General features: G+C 32.6%; 2 protein-coding genes across 6 annotated transcripts in view; one reads left to right on the top strand and one right to left on the bottom strand.

Moving 5' to 3' along the window:
• The window catches only part of LOC105345161 (uncharacterized), a 116,003-nt gene that overhangs the window by 20,907 nt on the left and 77,209 nt on the right, over positions 1-17,887 (top strand). The gene's annotated exons all lie outside the window — the stretch shown is intronic.
• On the bottom strand, positions 57-16,359 carry LOC105345159 (glycerol-3-phosphate dehydrogenase, mitochondrial). 5 transcript variants are annotated; one of them, XM_066075929.1, is made up of 18 exons: positions 16,218-16,359; positions 12,611-12,749; positions 11,991-12,153; positions 11,672-11,796; positions 11,417-11,514; positions 11,097-11,260; positions 9,998-10,159; positions 9,689-9,833; positions 9,099-9,184; positions 8,868-8,975; positions 8,446-8,580; positions 7,867-8,045; positions 6,978-7,109; positions 6,565-6,723; positions 5,815-6,000; positions 4,271-4,369; positions 3,682-3,762; positions 57-1,498 (listed from the first exon to the last, which is right to left on the bottom strand). In XM_066075929.1, exons 2-18 carry the CDS (start codon positions 12,710-12,712, stop codon positions 1,391-1,393), a joined length of 2,232 nt encoding a protein of 743 aa, XP_065932001.1. In that variant the 5' UTR covers positions 12,713-12,749; positions 16,218-16,359; the 3' UTR covers positions 57-1,390. The 5 variants fall into 5 exon arrangements, with proteins under 5 accessions (XP_065932001.1, XP_034302357.2, XP_065932002.1 ...); XM_034446466.2 differs by having other exon boundaries at positions 12,611-12,747; positions 16,221-16,359; XM_066075930.1 differs by having other exon boundaries at positions 12,611-12,747; positions 16,277-16,357.

The following is a 17,887-nucleotide window of genomic DNA, read 5'->3' as shown; positions in this document are numbered from 1 at the left end:
ATTGTCTGGCTGCCACATAAAAAAACCCCCACAATTTACAAGAAAAGCAACACAACTTTCTTTAAGTCATTTTATGTAACATTCAAAGATTTACACTATTCATACAGTAAAGTTATAAAAACTGAATGGTTTTAATAAATACATGTAGATTGAGACTTATAAAGATCCACTGAATATAAAAATCGGACTGCTATACAGACAACATCAAATGTTGAGCCAACTAATGCACAAGTAAATATACACATTTATTCATTAAAGCAGTTTAGAGAGGCAGAAGAGTTAGATATGTACTGAGTAAATTATTAAGAGTATGTCTTTGAAGGGGAAGGGGGTGGGCTTAATCGCAAACACTGACATGAGCCCTTTATTGGTGATGTAATTTGTCATGCTGTGGAGGGAAAATCAATATCTAGCAAATACATGTATCCGGAGTTGCAAATTATACATTTTACCAGCTTTTTTTTTTAAAGTACCATATTGATAGGTAGCAAAGCAGTGAAATCTTTGCTGGTTTTTGTATGCTATTATCACAGATGAACATGTAGTGCTGAGGAATAAAGAGACAGATTTCAATCATTAAAATAATTGAACAAAAAATACATAACAAATCGGGATATCAAGTGTTGATACACTTACCATCCATCGTAAAGTACTGTTTAACAGAACTGAACACTATTTTAAAACCCTGTCTCATTGTCAATTTAACAGTCACTAGTAGTATTTTATTATAGATTCCTTTAACATTTTTTCCAATACAGTTGTATTGATATGACAAAACATGTGCATGTAATTACACCTCAGTGTATTATAGACACAGACTTTTAACAGTAAATGTATTACACTTCAATGCAAGCTTATAACAATACATGTATTACACTACACTTCAGTGTATAAAACAAACTTTGACAAATATTCATGTAAGTGTACACAAAGGTATATTACATCAACAGTCATAATTATCAGATGCCCAAATTCAATTTATAATCTAAAACCTCTGTCAATAAATAAATCAAAAATCTGTATCTGAAAGTTGTTATCATCATGCAATCTCCATTTTTGTTGTGTATTGAAATAGTTCCAAAATAAAAGAAACAAAAAGCAGTGCAAAAAAAGAATAAAAAGATGTTGAATTTTCATAATAATGCATAGTCCAAAATTGAAAGAGATTCTTTAGCTTCCTATTCATTTCAAGCAGTCTGTAGATCAATTATAAGTGGGGGGTTTTTCACTTCAGCTTCGGATTTCTTTACCATTAGATGGTAATCAGTGACAAACAGCATAATTAAAATGACAAATATTGTTCCAAGAAAAGACAATATCTTAGATACTGTACTGTAGACAGTACAAGAAATTCATATAAATTTATTAAATTTCTAGTTTTTCCGTCATGTTACACTCCTCCTCCACTTCTGTCCACTGAAATCCTCTCTGATGACAACTCAGCAGCCATCGCGAATCTCGAGTTTGCCACTGCTCCACTCTTGAGTGCACTCATTAACTGAAAAAAATGAAATCAACTTTAATTCAACTGAATAAAAAATCTTTTTGACTACTGCTTCAAACATTGAAATACACAGGTATAAAAGAAAAGAAAAGCACTATATAATGACCAACCAATTGAATTGCAAAAAGACTGTAATTGTATTTGACAAAAGAGTTCACTATAAAGGAGTTAGTGGTGGGGAACAGTCATATCCTATTAAGATACACAAAGCTCAACACACAGGCAAAACTGTAGGATCAACGACTTTGTTAGTAATGGGAATCTCAGAATAGTTTATTGAAGGGCATTGCACTGATTAAAACTATGATATATATGTGTTAAAATACTGTATCCAGAGTAAAGTTCACCATTTATATTCTAAAGTTAACTCTAAAGCCCTCAGGACGCAAGATATATACATAGCACCATTTTAATAACTACAGGATATGTAAAAAGAGCCAAGTAAAATACTGATGTTGCTTTATGCGCAGAATAAGCTGTAGTTGGACAGAAATAGCTGTAGTTGGACATTATCTGAACTTCACCAGCCAAGTGTTTTTAACACACTTCATTCATTCCCCTATGCAAATCAACCATGGGTCCATAGAGATTGTAGTATATAGAAAACCTTTAGCTGGCAAATATGGCAATTTCTCTAGAGACTTGTCTGAAGAATTATTTTCCCTTAAAATTACTATTGAAAATAATATAAATAATATATAAAGTCTAAATACTGAATTTGAAATCAAATAGAGAAAAACACCCTCAAAAGCCAAGCAAATAATAGCACAACTCTTTGAGAACTATGCAGGAAATAAAAACTCCATCTCTTTTGTAGCAAATGTGCAGAAACTATGGGGCGCCGTTTTAATATTTTTGAGGTATTTTCTGATATCAGAAAATGATTTTTTGATATCAAGAATTCGAATTCCTGATATCAGGAAATGATTTTTTGATATTAGAAATTCGAATTCTTGATATCAGAAAATACGATCCATTTTCTGATATCAAAAAATCGATTTTCTGATATCAAAAAAATCGATTTTCTGATATCAAAATATCATTTTCTGATATCAGAAATTCGATTTTTTGATATCAGAAACTGATTTTTTGATATCAGAAATTGAAACTGATTTTTTGATATCAAGAATTATATTTTCTGATATCAGAAATTCAATGAAAATGGCGAATAAATTTCACCTATTTAATGAATACTCCCTTGACCCAAAATTAAATTGCCGAACTACAGAGCCAGATTTGCATTTAAATATTTGTTGTCTTTTATTTATCTTAATGTAAAATTTGATAAGTGTTCTTGATAATTCTGGTCTTATGTATTGAAAGCGCTAACTGTACGCCTGTATAACTCTTTATATTATGCGAGGCCATCATTTTTCAATATTCACAGCAAATCGCAAAGAAAAGAAGTGTTGATCAGTGTATATGTGGCAAAACTTGCCAGGATGAAACCAGGTTTAAAATAAGGCATTCATTAATATTCTTAAGAGACATATACAGGCTTGAAACACATTTTCTTACAAATTACAAAAGTTGCATTACAGGGAGCATTCATTAAGTTGATAGTAATTTTATGTAAGTCTTATTTTCGGATATCAAAAAATAGATTTTCCGATATCAGAAAATGTAAATGATTTTTTGATATCAAAAAATGATTTTGTGATATCAAGAATTCGATTTTTGATATCAAAAAATGATTTTGTGATATCAAGAATTCAATTTTTTGATATCAAAAAATAAACTTTAATTCTTGATATCAAAAAATCTATTTTGTGATATCAGAAAATCATTTTTTGATATCAAGAATTCGAATTTGTGATATCAAAAAATGATTTTCTGATATCACAAAATAGATTTTTTGATATCAAGAATTAATTTCTGATATCAGAATTAATTTTTTATATAAAAAATTCGAATTATTGATATCAAATATTTATTTTTTGATATCAGAAAATACCTCAAAAATATTAAAACGGCGCCTCATAAGAAACAAGTTAGAGAAGAAATGAGTGTAAGTAAAGATTTTTAAAGCACATTAATGTGAAAAAAGCATACATAAATGACAATTATTTTCAGATCTTTTGTAGTATGAAGAATCTACAGGCAAAAGCAATATAGAGTCACACTTTTTGACCAAAGATGACACAAAATTAAAAGGGTGCTCAGTTTCATATCTATACCAGCTGGTGTTTTCTGTGGAGATCTTGATCATATTCATCTAGATTATTTATCTGGGCAGCTATCTGAGCACAGTAAACTAACTGGAAAAAAAAATAAACAGACCCCCATCTAAATAGGATATGGTACTTCTCACATGGTTCAATCATTCGAAAATGAAGTGCTGCTCAAGTCAATCAGTTTATAAAGAAAGATAAGTTGCAATGTTGAATAAAACGGTGTACTGGTAATAGAATTATAGGATTGTAGTGTTGATTTTTCATCAAACCCAAGGGCAATGATTTTATCTATATTGTTACAGATTTTATATGTACCTAGTTTATCATTCTGTAACAAGCAAACTGGAACATGCTTTGCATAGGACTTGCATGTATTTTTATGAAGTTAACAGTTTTTGAGTACCTTGAAGACTTTATAACATAAAATCGACAATCAAGAAATCAATACAGCAACAAATAGAAAGTTTTGCAAAAAATGTGAATAAAATAACCATGATGCAAGTAAAGAGCAATCACCCCATCCTGCACGGAGCCATTGAAAGAAGGAGAAAATCATTAAGCTGTGTTTGATATGCGGACCAATAGAACTGACCTGTAGGAACTCCCCGATGTCCACCTGGGCGTTGCGATTGAGATCCACTTCACTCAGAATGTCGTGTAACTGATCCTCTGAAACCTTCTCCCCAGTTTGCTACAATGAATAAAAGCAATTTTATGAAATTGTTCTCCAGAATTTCAAAATGATTTTTTTTAGAATTAACTGCCAGTATAAAATCAACTCATCCACTTGCTATTGATTTAACAAAATAAAAGATATTTAAAATAAATTAATGACAGTGATAAAAGTTGAACCCAAGAACCAAACAATTGCTTAAATTTATCCTTACAGGAGTTTTATCTGGGGATTTGTGATAAGGTAGTGTAAATGAAATAATTATAAATAAAGCATTATCCGTAATATTATAGAGCGATTACCTATAAAATGATCAACTAAATTTTACCAAGCTCTAAGTGCAAATACCCAGTGATTAGATAAAGAAAAAAAAATAGTTTTCAATGTGCAAAATGACTACTTATCAATGATAAGGATACAGGTAAATTTTTTCTTGTTCTAACAATTATAATTAATTCTTAAAAAATCAAATCCTAACCACAAGACTTTAGGATATACATAAATATCATATAAATGATGGAAAGATTCTAAACACTTATTGCGAATGATCATTTCCCCTGGCAGTAAAACTTGAAATATATCTTTCCAGCAAGTACATGTACAAGTTTACATTGGATAAGCATATTGACAAGTATCTGCATGTAAAATCAAACTACAGCAGCCACGAAAAAAAAAGACATGTTAGTGATGAAGTGAACTTGACCTTTATCAACAGGTGAAGGTCATAACACACCCTCATACCAGGAGGTGCCTCCATACAAGTACTAGGATAAATCATATATTTCTTCTTGTTGATGTTTAAGATGTGGAATAGGACAGAAAGACAGAGATAATCACCTGATTATGCATGTACCCCTGTGTTTGCACAGATTAAATAAGAAGAGATGCCCATGTAGTTTAATGTATCAAGTTAAATACCTGATAGAAATACAGAGGGAAAATTTTTTGTCCTAATTAATTGGTATTTTTTGGTTATATACATTAACATAGAATTTTATATCTCTTAAGTATTACTGATGTTTATCATTGAGGGTATCAATTTATATGTATACTAGAATGAAATATAATAAACCATAAATGCTTCCAGATGGAGAAAATTATAAAGCATGATTCCAGGTTAAATTAGCAAACAGTTCTTAACAGCTGACTACACTACCGATTGTTGTAAATATGCCAAAGAAATTAAATGTACATATATGTTTTGATAATATCATTTAGGAAAATTATCATTGCATATACACTCACCCCTTTCTATATGTAAATCACAAAAATAGATGCATTCAGAAAATCTTGCAAACTGTTAGTGTAATTCAACAAAAAGAAGATTAGACAGACAGAATAAGAAGAAAAAACAAAAAGAGATTACTCATACTCTTTGACACTCATCAAAAACTGACTGTTATATTGTTATTGATCAACATCTGATCCTCAACAACATCAACACAAAATCAAAATGGACCGACCTTGAAGTACCGGCGGAGGTCGTTGACGGTGATGTATCCCTTGTTGTCTCCGTCCAAATTCTTGAACCGCTTGACGTACATGTTGATATCGTCCTTGGTGAAGTTGATGGGGACGTTGGATGCTCCGCTGCCCAGATCTAGTCCCATCTCCCTCCTCAGGAAGGTCCGGGCTCTACTCAACTCCTCCTGTTTATGCGTGTATACATCATATAATTGGGTACAATTTCTTTGCATAAGAACTACATTTAAAATTGAAGAGTACACAATGAAATAATGGATTTGCTTTAGATAAATAAAATGTACAATGCTGTCATGAATCTGCAACAAAAACCATCCAGAATTATTCTTCATTTCTACGGCCAAATCAATATAATTTCTTGTTAGTTGGACCCCACATGCTTGTATTTAAAAAAAAACTATAAAAATAATATTATTATTAATTTCCTGCACACAGGAGTTTCTGCACCGTTTTCTGTTCTATTTCCGCTTTATTTTTCTTATTTTAAATAGTTTTAATTTATAAATCAGAAACAAGTAGAAAAAATATAACCCTCCACACAAATTTATGTACCGCCTAAAAATTATGGCTACAAAAAGTAATAATTTTATTACTTAATCACTCCCTCCCTTGTACTTTTTTTCACTGAATATCTGATGAATAAGAAATTATATTCGTGTGGCCTAAATCTCCATGTATGCTTTAAAAAAAAGTTTCAACTCAATAAGTTGGGTGAAGTGGTTCTGACTGACCTGTTGCCGGGATTTGTTCCATTTGAGTTCCTCTGCCATGATTTGTACAATCCTGGGTAATGCCTCCTCTGCTGCGTTAGCGTTACAGAAAGCTAGGCGGGTCCTGCGTGCAATGATGTCTATGGCCGTACAGGCATACTCCCGAATGGCATACCTCACCTATAATAATTCACGGCCTCAATCAAATGCAAGACAAATGACTGGTCTTATAATTTTGGCAATTTTAACATGCTGATTGAATTGGATTGTATGCTGTTTGAATTGAATTGGGACATTTTTTTTTTAGGTTTTTGGTTTATGATGATTATTTACCTCTGTTACTAAATTTATAGGGTATTCTTGTTGATGTTTTATGATTATTTACTCCAGCTTCTAGAGAAGGAAACTCTTGTTGGAGTTTTATGAATATTTACCTCAGCTTCAAGATAAGGGAACTCTTGGTGGAGTCGCTTCCCTAAAACAGGCCACCTCTGTCCGGTCAGTGAGGACATCTTGGCAATCTTAAAGGCCTTGTCTCCATATGTGCTGGCCAAATGTTGGGCTACCTGTGTATAAACAGACAAAAGTCTCAAAATATACATCAAACACATTTTAAATTGGCAACATATGTTTATGTACAGATTCATTTACAATTTAAGTTCAATTACATAGCAAGATATGGTTGAAACAAATAAGAAAAACTTGCAGATTGTATACTGTAGACAAATGTACATTTATACTTTATATGAAATGTATATGTTTCAATATGCAAACTTATTTCTCACTTAAGTCTATAAACCAGAGAACGATATACATGTAGTAATAACATGAAATGAATAGGTTCCACTACTGTGGAATCAGTTTTCTTCTTGGGGGTCAATGTTCATGGGTAGCCAAAATTTCCTGATTTGCAGGGACGTAATTTCATTTGTAGTATAATTGGGATTAATTTTAATAAAAATTAGACAAAAGATTGTATAACAGTTCATGGGGATGTAAATTCATGGGCAAGGGTTACCCATGAAAGCCACAAACTTTGGTCCCCTACGAACAATGATGATTCAACAGTATTCCATAACAAGACATACTGTAGATTCCTTATTCTACACGATTCAAACTTTTTCCATCCAATGGTGTGAACATAAAATCCAGAATGTCAAATTGTTTTCAAAAGTTTCATGTAGTTTATATTTGTCATAAAAAATAAATGCAAGATTTTTAGATTTGCAAGATGTGCTACTCACAATTTTTACGCAGATATGAATTACTTGCGTTTAATTAGAATTCTACCTGGGTTTTTTTTACCTCACTTGTAAAACTGACCTCATTTTCCAGCCCAAAGTCCTGCACCAGTCTGATGAAGAGGGTGGGGGTCCATCCATGAGCCCCGTCCAGTAGTAAGCCCTTGGTCTGACAGGGCTTGGAGGGTTTCAGGCCGCACACCTGCACAGCTTTATCAAGGGTCTCCTCGGCCATGTGACGGTAGGTCGTCCACTTCCCTCCTGTAAAATCATATGTATAAAATAACAAAATCCTACTAGTATTTACAATTCCCTTCTGTTGAATAATGCTTTAATCACAATAGTAATCACAATCAAACTAAAACCTCCCTCCTGTAAAATCATATGTACGTGTACATGTATACTGTAAACACTATTGCACTTCCCTCCTGTAGAATGATGTGTATAAAATAATGCAATCACTGTTACTCTTTCCTCCAGTATAATCACGTTTTAATAAATGTAAACTCTATTACATGTTCTGAGTTTCTACACATTTTTTCATAGACTGCATGTCAAATGATTTTAATTAAAAGGTACAAATTCTAAGTCAAATTTTCTACACTGAAAAACAAGAAATCTGCCAAAAATTGATGTTTATCATTTAGAAATCAGGTCTTGCCTGCAATGGTGATAAGATGGTCCTCTGCCACTTCAATGATGTGGTTCCTGGCCACGGACTGGGTGTCCTTTTTGTTGGGGTCTGATACAAGGGGGCGGATACCACACCAGGCCGAACGCACATCTCCCCGCCGAACTGAAAGACAACCACAAAGAATACAAATGGGAGCTAGCAAATATTAAGAAAATACTGTTGAACCATTAGAATTCATTATATATAAAATGCTTAATTTTCATTGATTCCATAGGTAACCTTTTGCAATGACCAAATATCTAAAATAGGTTATGAAAAAGAATGTTTATTCCTCATACATACATGTAATATTACATCCTATCAAACCTTGAAAAAACTTACCATTCATGTGACATGAATGCCATGACTCAACTATTTAAAGTTTAATCTTGATGTTTTTACACACTTACCCTCCACATCTGGATGAAGATAATTCTTGACTTCATTAAGGATGAACTGGATTTCCTTCTCTGTGGGGGCGGGGGAGTCCGTCAGATCACAGGGAGAGTCAGTTGTCCCTGGGGGAAAAAAGGAAACAATCACCAACATACCCAAAGTTAAAATACCAAAAAATTAAAAAAAAAGAAAAAAAATTACTAGTGTAAAAGGCTGATTGATATGTATTAAGTCTTCCTCCTTACCTGCTAGTGTATGCTTCTGCCAAGGCAAGAAGAAAATGATTCGACCATCACTGGTAGAAGGGTCCAACAATCCCATCTTGTCTGGGCTGAAACATGGCAACAATCATAATACAAGTAGGATCAGGCACTTACAGATGGAATTGTAATAGTCCACCACACCTCTTCTTTGTCTTGTGGTGATTGAATCAGCTGGTTTCTCAACCAAAGGAAACTCAACTTCTATACCAATACAGGCTCACACAAACTATGAATATGAAGCGTGTTCAACAGAGCGAGTGCTCGCAAGCGCTCACCAAAGTTCCCTATACCTGCAACAAAAATTTTGGAGAGCACTTGCGAGCACCAGCTCTGCTGAACATGCCTGTGATCTATACATGAGTAAACGCATTAAGCACATACATATACAATTAACGTTACATCAGTACTTGTACCGGTATCATCATTTGTACATGTGTCAATGCAACAAAGGATGGGTATGATCATTCATGAAGAAAATGTCAATATTCTTCTCACAAAAAAAAATTTCAATCATAAGAAGTTATCTCTCTTCATACAGTGAAAGATATAAAATGTACTGTTATGATCGGTACCTGTAATAATCAGGCAGCACTATGTGCACCCCCTGACTTGGTTGACAGATCTTCCTCTCTTGGTCATTATCCATCAGTCTTATGTTGTCTGTGTATGGTCCTGTTGCATTGATTATGCACTTGGCCTTCACATCAAACTCTTGTCCTAAAAGATATACCACTCATTCATGTAAATCCTCTTTCTTAACTTAATTTCAATCTATATAATGAAAACTAGAATATGAATTACAATGATTAAAGTATTCTAATGATTAATTTTGTTTCCCATTTACATCACTTTTCTGTATTCTAAGTTGATAAGCACTGTACCCGTTTGTCTGTCTTTCACCCTAGCTCCACAGACCACCTCCTTCCCTGTCGCATCTTTATCTTTGTACAGTTTGACTACCTCTGTATAGTTTGTCATGGTACCTCCCATACGGGCTGCACTGATAGCCATGGAAATGTTCATCCTAGCATCATCATGTTGTCCTGCAAAAATATACCTTAACATGTGGGTTTTTTTTTATATAAAATATAAATCAACAATCTTGAAGCCCACTTCACTTTGAATGAGTACAAACATGTACAAGTCTGGTTAGTGCATATGAATTTATGGGGGATGAAATACAGTATGCTTAAGAGTCCGCCACACACCAGGGAAAAGTTATGCATACAAATCCATTCTTCTAAATTACTTAAAGATATGGATATGTAGCATGTGTTTGAATTGAAAACGGCTGACAAAAAAATTTTGAGGGAAAAAAAATCAACTTTTTAAATTTTACCACTATTCATGAAAATTGCCAGCAGTATTGAACTCATGTATGCTAGATCAAAGCTACATCCATTGTGCCATAGATATTGACACCAATGATTGGCGATTAAAAGTCTTTTACAATATACTGAAATTGCCATATTGTGATGTAAGGTCATAAAAAGTAGAAGTCACTGGGTGTTGAGGATCCTTATATAAACTCAATTTTTTTTCCTCAAATACGGTATAGCAGAAAACAGGTAAATATTTACAAACATTTGTTCCATATCTCAATTTATTTATCCATTGGAAAACATTTTATGGTGGTATGGGACACTTCCATGTTGTGATGTACAATTTATCAAAACAAACAAACAAATCAATTGTAATTTTAAAAATAGTTTCCTTCCCAATATTGTCACCTAACAGCTTAGAGAGTTCACTACAAATCTGTAAGTCACGAGTTCGAAACTCATTGGGGATTTTAATATTTTTACCTTTCCAAAATTTTTTAAAACATATTTTTTGGTTAAATATTTAAAATTTGAGAATTCTTAACTGATGAAAGTATTTCAATTATAATGTACTTAAATTCACATTAATATGGACAGATGTCACATACCACCTTATATGTTAAGTTTAGAATATTAATCAATTTATAAAGCCATGTACCATCATAGTATACTAGTGCTCCAACCAGTTTCTCCTTCTTTAACATGGGGAAGAGCTCCAATGCTTTCCGTTTAGATAAGTAATAGCTTGGTTTGAGGAGCTGTTTTCCTGCTATTACATCATAGGTTTTAATTCCAGCCCAGAAGTAAGGAACCTGCCAGAATCTGTTAAGAGAATGTTACCCATGTAAAAATACACTTTGAAAGTCTCTTTGAATTTAATAAAATTCTAAGTTTTCAAAAATTTCTAAATAAATAAAGGAACCTTCCAATTACTGAGACTTTGCTCATGAACCAAGCACGATAAAACCAGTAACTAACTTGTAAATGGGCAACATAATAGGAAATGGATAAGCTAAATGTGGCGCAATCTGGATTAAGTTTGCTCTCTCTGCAAGTGCTTCTTTTACCATGCGGTACTGAAAACAAACAAAACAAGGAAAAAGTCATGCAGGCAATGCTCAAGCATTACCAAATCAATAACAAAAAATTAATTAATATATCCATAAAACCTTTTTGAATTCCTTCATCAATAAAACTGAACGCCTTTCATTATTTTGTGCTTATGAACTCTACCTGCTCAATATCCAAATTAAAGACAGCTTTTTGTAAATATCGCACTCCTCCATGAATTAACTTGGTACTTCTACTGCTTGTTCCCGAGGAGAAGTCAAATTTCTCTACTAAACCTGTCTTTAACCCTACAAAACAATTCTTAAATGTCTTAAAAAGGCATATTCAAAAACAGCACTTCAAACATCATACAAATATTAACCCAAATCAGAGACCAGAATTCGGATATTCTGAACCCTGCAGGGATGATATCAATCTATCATTTAATATGCATTACAGGTAACAATATAATTGATCGAATATTTTTCAGACAAACACTAACCTCTGCTTACTGCATCCAAAGCGACCCCACAACCAGTGGCGCCTCCCCCAATCACTAGAACATCAAACTCATCCTTTTTCAGTGAGTCAATCATGTTTTGTCTAGTAGGTAGGGGAGACCAGGCATATTTCAACTGATCTTCCATAGCTGATACGTTTGGCACCTTTGCAAATAAAATGTACACAAACATTTAATTATTTCGATGAATAACCTGCATCTTGGCGTAGCTTTGATTCAATGATCTAATTAAATATAATTCTGAAATTAACTTCTTTAAAAAATACGGTGCTAGCTTAAACATTAAATCTACCGGGTATTAACATATAAATTTCATTTTTAAATACAATTAAACAACATTACGGTGTAGTTTATTTTCAATATCTAATAGGTTAATACTCAGATTTGCTTACGATGTTACAAGACAACATTTTTGAAAATACCAACTAAGATTCATATTAAAATTTTCATGTTTTGCCAAGATTTTACCTCAACCCCATGTAAAATAAACTGCATTTCGTTGTCATAATCTAATTTTCTCATATCAAATGCAAAATGATCAACCGTGCATTATAAAGTAAATATTCTTTACTTCAGCATAAAATATAATGTTATAAACCTACCGAAGAGCCTGGCATTGTAGCCCAAGCTAAAATACATGTCCCTCCTCCCAGGACAATGCCATACTTGGCCAGTCTCCTCACGGTCTGTCCTACTCGGTGCATTTCCTTTCTTCAAGGTTACAGAGACCTTGCGGGTGCTATAAAGAAACACAAATCAACTGATGAAACAAAAACCATTTATTATGAAAATAAAAAAAATTTTAAGCATACTAGCCTTCACATAGAGAAATATGTGTGATATGTGTGCATTGTTTTTCCAAGTATTCAGTCTTAGACAATTTATAGCACACATTCATAACTTCATAGCAGATATGTGTACTGTACATGTATGTAGTAAAATATCATGATAATAACAATAAAATCTGATTGAAAAAAAAAAAGTTCATCATCACAATGACAATTGAATATTTTCAAAGCTCTCAAAGACCATGACTGAAGAAAAACCATAAGCACAAATTTAATGCCCTAATATTCATATAGGAAAGATTCATAAATATTTAAAACAACACAGTGACCTGTCACCTTTGTACACATACAATTTTTTTCATATTCTTTTTATTCAATTCATATTTTATAATAAATTTCATAATCAGCATTTCTAGATTAATCAGAATCATAAGAATTCGTTACCAAATCAAAAACAACAAACTTAACAGGTTTCTTTTTTAAACAAATATGTTACATGTAGAAAACCTAGGTTTTATTCTAATGAAATGTATCATCCACTTGTTTCGCATTTTTCTGCACTGATTAAATATAACAAAGATATCAAAGTATTCCCTTCTCATATATATAAATTATATGCAATAACTATCATGACTGAAACAGAATTGTTAATAACTACATTTACATGTATAATTGATACATATGGAAGAGCTAGGAAACCCAAGAAACCTGAAACTTCCAAAGGCTTGATGCAGACATAATTATTGGACAAACATCAAATCATATACATGTACTGCTATACTGTGTGCTGTCAAATGAACCTACCGGGTACATTTAATTAGGAAAGAAAATATGCCAACATAGCTGATAGCACATAATTTTATTTCTATCAGGGTATTATTTCAACTCGTCAACTTATAAAAACTACTCTCAATAAATACCCAGCTCTAATTTCAATGTGCTTTAAATCATCAAGAGACTTTCACCTTTTAAACTCCTTTATCATATAACCATTGAAATTAACTTAACATTGTGTGTTCATTTGAGCACAGTTTAATGTTTATAATAGAAATCATGTCTGTGTCTTATCGATAAAGGGGAAAAATTCATATTTATATTTATCTGCAGGCAATTCAAGGTCATTAAGGTGGAATAACACATCATCACAAAATGGCTGACCGCTGATCGAAACGACATTTCGTTTTATTAAAAGAATTTTATGCACTAATACATGTAACTTACTCCATAGCCGAGTGGATAAAGTGTTGGACTTGTGATCCGTACATCCCGAGTTCGAATCACATAAGGGCTTTTGTTGTTATTTATAACTGGAATAATTATTTTAGATAATCATAAAATGTTAAAGATATGAATTCTTGAGCTATAAACTTTTATTTAGTAAGAGAACAATCCATATATTTTATCATTTAAAGGACTATTCATAATAGATATTCATTTTTCATCCCCAAACTGCAAATTTTTCGCTTATTTGACAGTTTATTTATCATTATATCTTTCACTATCAAAATATTTCCTGTTAATTTGAGTGACTTTTTCCAGGTGTGTTATTCCTTTCTCTAATTATAAACACTCTATAGGTGTAGAACATAAGAGCAGAAAAGGCAAAGGGAGAAAACACAATTAAACAAGGATTTCACAAAGGTCTGTTATGACCTTGTTATTTATGCATAAATTTAAACTAAGGTCACAGCAAACCCCTTACTTACAGGCATTTCTTTTAGAGTTGAAAATTCTGAGCAAGATTAGGCCATGGAGAGAGAAAATAATTGTAAGTACCTGTGCAAGGATTTTTGAGAGATCTGTTTTGACCATGGCCAAGAAACTTGGTTCATTACTACTTAACAACCTTAAATTTCAGGCACATTATGGTTCAGGACCCTGGATTGTCAACAGATTAACCATTAGAAATGGTCAACAAATTAACCATTAGATTTACCAAAAATGCTAAAGATATGTATTGCTGAGCTACAAACTTTTTTGAGTAAGAGAACAAACCATATATTTTATCATTTAAAGGACTATATTCGATATGGTCATATAGCTGCCCACAATTTTATCTGCCCCCAATTTTAAGCAATTTCTAAATGGTATCGTATTAAAACCAAATCTGTATAAAACATTATACAGAGGATACGTATCACATTAATCTTGATATATGTATTAGTCTTCATTGTCAAAAAGAGTTTTATCTCTGAAGTCACAAAAATGGGCTAATTCTTGCAATTTTGCAAACAAATTCTTCTTAACGAGATAAATATAGTCTAATTATGGCCATGGCCATTGATTCCTCTCAAGTCTAAGCAAGAATTATCCAAGGTTAGAGAAATTACAGTTAAGAAATGAATTTCGAAGTGCCTTGATTTGACCTTCAATTTTGACCTAGAACTGTGTATTAAGGGTCCTTAAAACTTAAAAATCTGACTTAGAAGATTTGTTCAAGGTCAATCTATACCTAAACCTATTCTGTAGTTTAAGTATGAGCCAGATTGAACCAAGGGGAGAAAATATACGTTACAGACAAGGTTTTACACATTAGTCTGTTATGACCTTAACCTAGGCCTTAGACTTGAAACTTGATTCAATGTCACTTCACAACACACTCAGGATATGGTTAAGTAACGGCTGGATTGAGTCAACAGTAAAGTAAAGCAGAGACATAAATAAATGTTATTTATGTCTCTGGGTATAGAAAATGCGCTCAAGACAAATGATTTCAAACTTCCTGTGTAGCTTTATAATAATGTGAGAAAAGAGAGGACAGGGTTTTTCTGTGCATATTCTACTGTGCCAATATTTTCATGGGATCCAAAACAGAATTATCTCTCATCAATTTTGACATATGTAACTATTCATACACTGGTTTCAAAGTTATTACTTGTTTTTAAAAATTTGTTGTACACTGTATTGGGTTGTAGTGTTACACTGTTGCACCTTTTTAAGGGACAAGTATTGCTTTAACTATGCAATAATCTCAGAGGTATTGCTTGCTTAAAATCTGCAGTTATAATCTGTCCCAGGTGACTGTTTCTCTAGCTTTTTGAGGATATTAACATAATTAAGGAGATTACACATATCTATTTTCAAAAATACAATTGTAATCGACATAAAGGGAAAAATCCAAGGTTTCTGCAGTAACTTTGGACATGGTAAAGCCTTGTCAAGACATTGCATTGGCTATTTATTCACTCACCTAATTGCGACGTTTTCCTTATCATAAATTGGCAATTTGCAAAGAATTTGAATAGCTTAATAATCAATCTATACAAAGAAAGTCCAATATATAAACAAAAGATCGTGTCCAATATGTTTATCTTTCAAAAATGTACATCCTTCTGAATTTGCTCAGCTTTTAGTTACATTATAGCTAGTAAGGTAACAGGATATATTGAATCAGAATGACAATGTTACTTGAATCACAACTTACTTTTGAAATGTGTACACCAATGAATATGTGATCTAAATGGATTTAATTAACTTAACCCCTTTCTTTCTTTCTTTTTTCAGACTTCCCGCATCGCAAAAATCACTTCTGCTAACTAAGTCTTTTTGACCCTGACCTGTAGAGTTTGTTGTATGCCGATCCCGATATAATACAGCAGAGAGAGAGAGAGAGAGAGAGAGAGAGAGAGAGAGAGAGAGAGAGAGAGAGAGAGAGAGAGAGAGAGAGAGAGAGAGAGAGAGAATAATTATCAGATTTAAGGAAAGGGTCTTTTCTTTATCAGACAATCTGAATTCTTATATTAAAAAAAATCATGAAATTTTGACACAGTCGAACAGATCATATAACCTAATGATTCTATCAGTTTAATCAAATTTGACCATTTTGTTTTTGCATAAAGGTCAGGTCAAGGTCACTACCTAATAGACATTGTAATATTCTATCATTTCATCAAAGAATCAATAGAAACTTCATATCTTAAACAGGTGTCTTCTGCAGATTTATCATCATTTAAGTTGAGTGAAACGGTAGTGACCTTGACCTGACCTTTTTACAAAAACAAAATGTGAATATACTGTACAGTAACGTTTAAAGTCTGCACTTACACTTGTGTTGTTCAAAATACTATGGTAATTAATGTACTGTTTTCCATTCACAATGCAATGTACAATGTAAATGATATACGCGTTATAAATCGGTTAAAAAGGCATGTACTTCTTTATACGACTTAATCTTTGATGTTATAGATTTAGAATTCATGTTTTTATTTTTGGGAGTTGATTTTAATCAACTCTCCTATGCAGTCACTCTGGCAAACTGAAAGTGAAACGGTGTTTGGACCTAAACACAAATCATCACCGCTGACAAGTCTTAGTTCTTGAATATAAAAGAAAAAATCAACGTAATGAATGCTGAAGCATTGTTTTCAAGGAAACTTATCTATAAACACTTTGAAAATAGTAAGATTTTATATATACGAACAATTTAGATATTTATGTAGTCTCATGTATTCCTACGCCAGAGTTTAATATAGTCTCGTTCAACCAAAAGCTCGGCTGTCTCCGTAAATCTCCGACAAACAGAGAGGCTCTCTTTCTTGTTGGAGATTAACGGAGACAGCTGAGCGTCTGGTTGAACGAGACTGGAGTTCAATATCAATATTAATAGTGCTTGGATCCATACAATTTTTAGAATTGTTTCGATTAGTATTACATAGTCTGAAATCTATCTTTAAATATTACACAACATGATTCATATGGGGTTTCTTGTCTGAAAAGTCAAATTAAAATTCATATTATAAAAAAAGTGCGTAATTTAAATACAGGCTAGAAACAATTTGCCACGCAAGATAAGTTGATTTTAAAATAAATGAAAATCAACTCCCGTCAGTACTTCAGTACTTTGATTATTCGTTGCAAACATCTGCTTTAGCAAATCTGAAACAATCGTGTTCGAAAAAACTATTTCGATTGCTGCTTGTGAACTAGAAAATCTTTCCTCCCTCTATAAAAGGTCAATACATGAACATATTGCTTTACCATCATATTATATATAAATTAAAACATGTTTACATGTACAAATCAAAATCCAAACATGGATCGATTATAAATGCACGCACTTCTTTTTACGACATAAACTTCGATGTTCTAGAT

This window comes from Magallana gigas, chromosome 2 (assembly GCF_963853765.1).
Source record: "Magallana gigas chromosome 2, xbMagGiga1.1, whole genome shotgun sequence".
In the NCBI taxonomy this organism is placed as follows: domain Eukaryota; kingdom Metazoa; phylum Mollusca; class Bivalvia; order Ostreida; family Ostreidae; genus Magallana; species Magallana gigas.
Note: the sequence above shows the minus strand (reverse complement) of the source record. Positions and strands in the feature narration are given on the sequence as shown.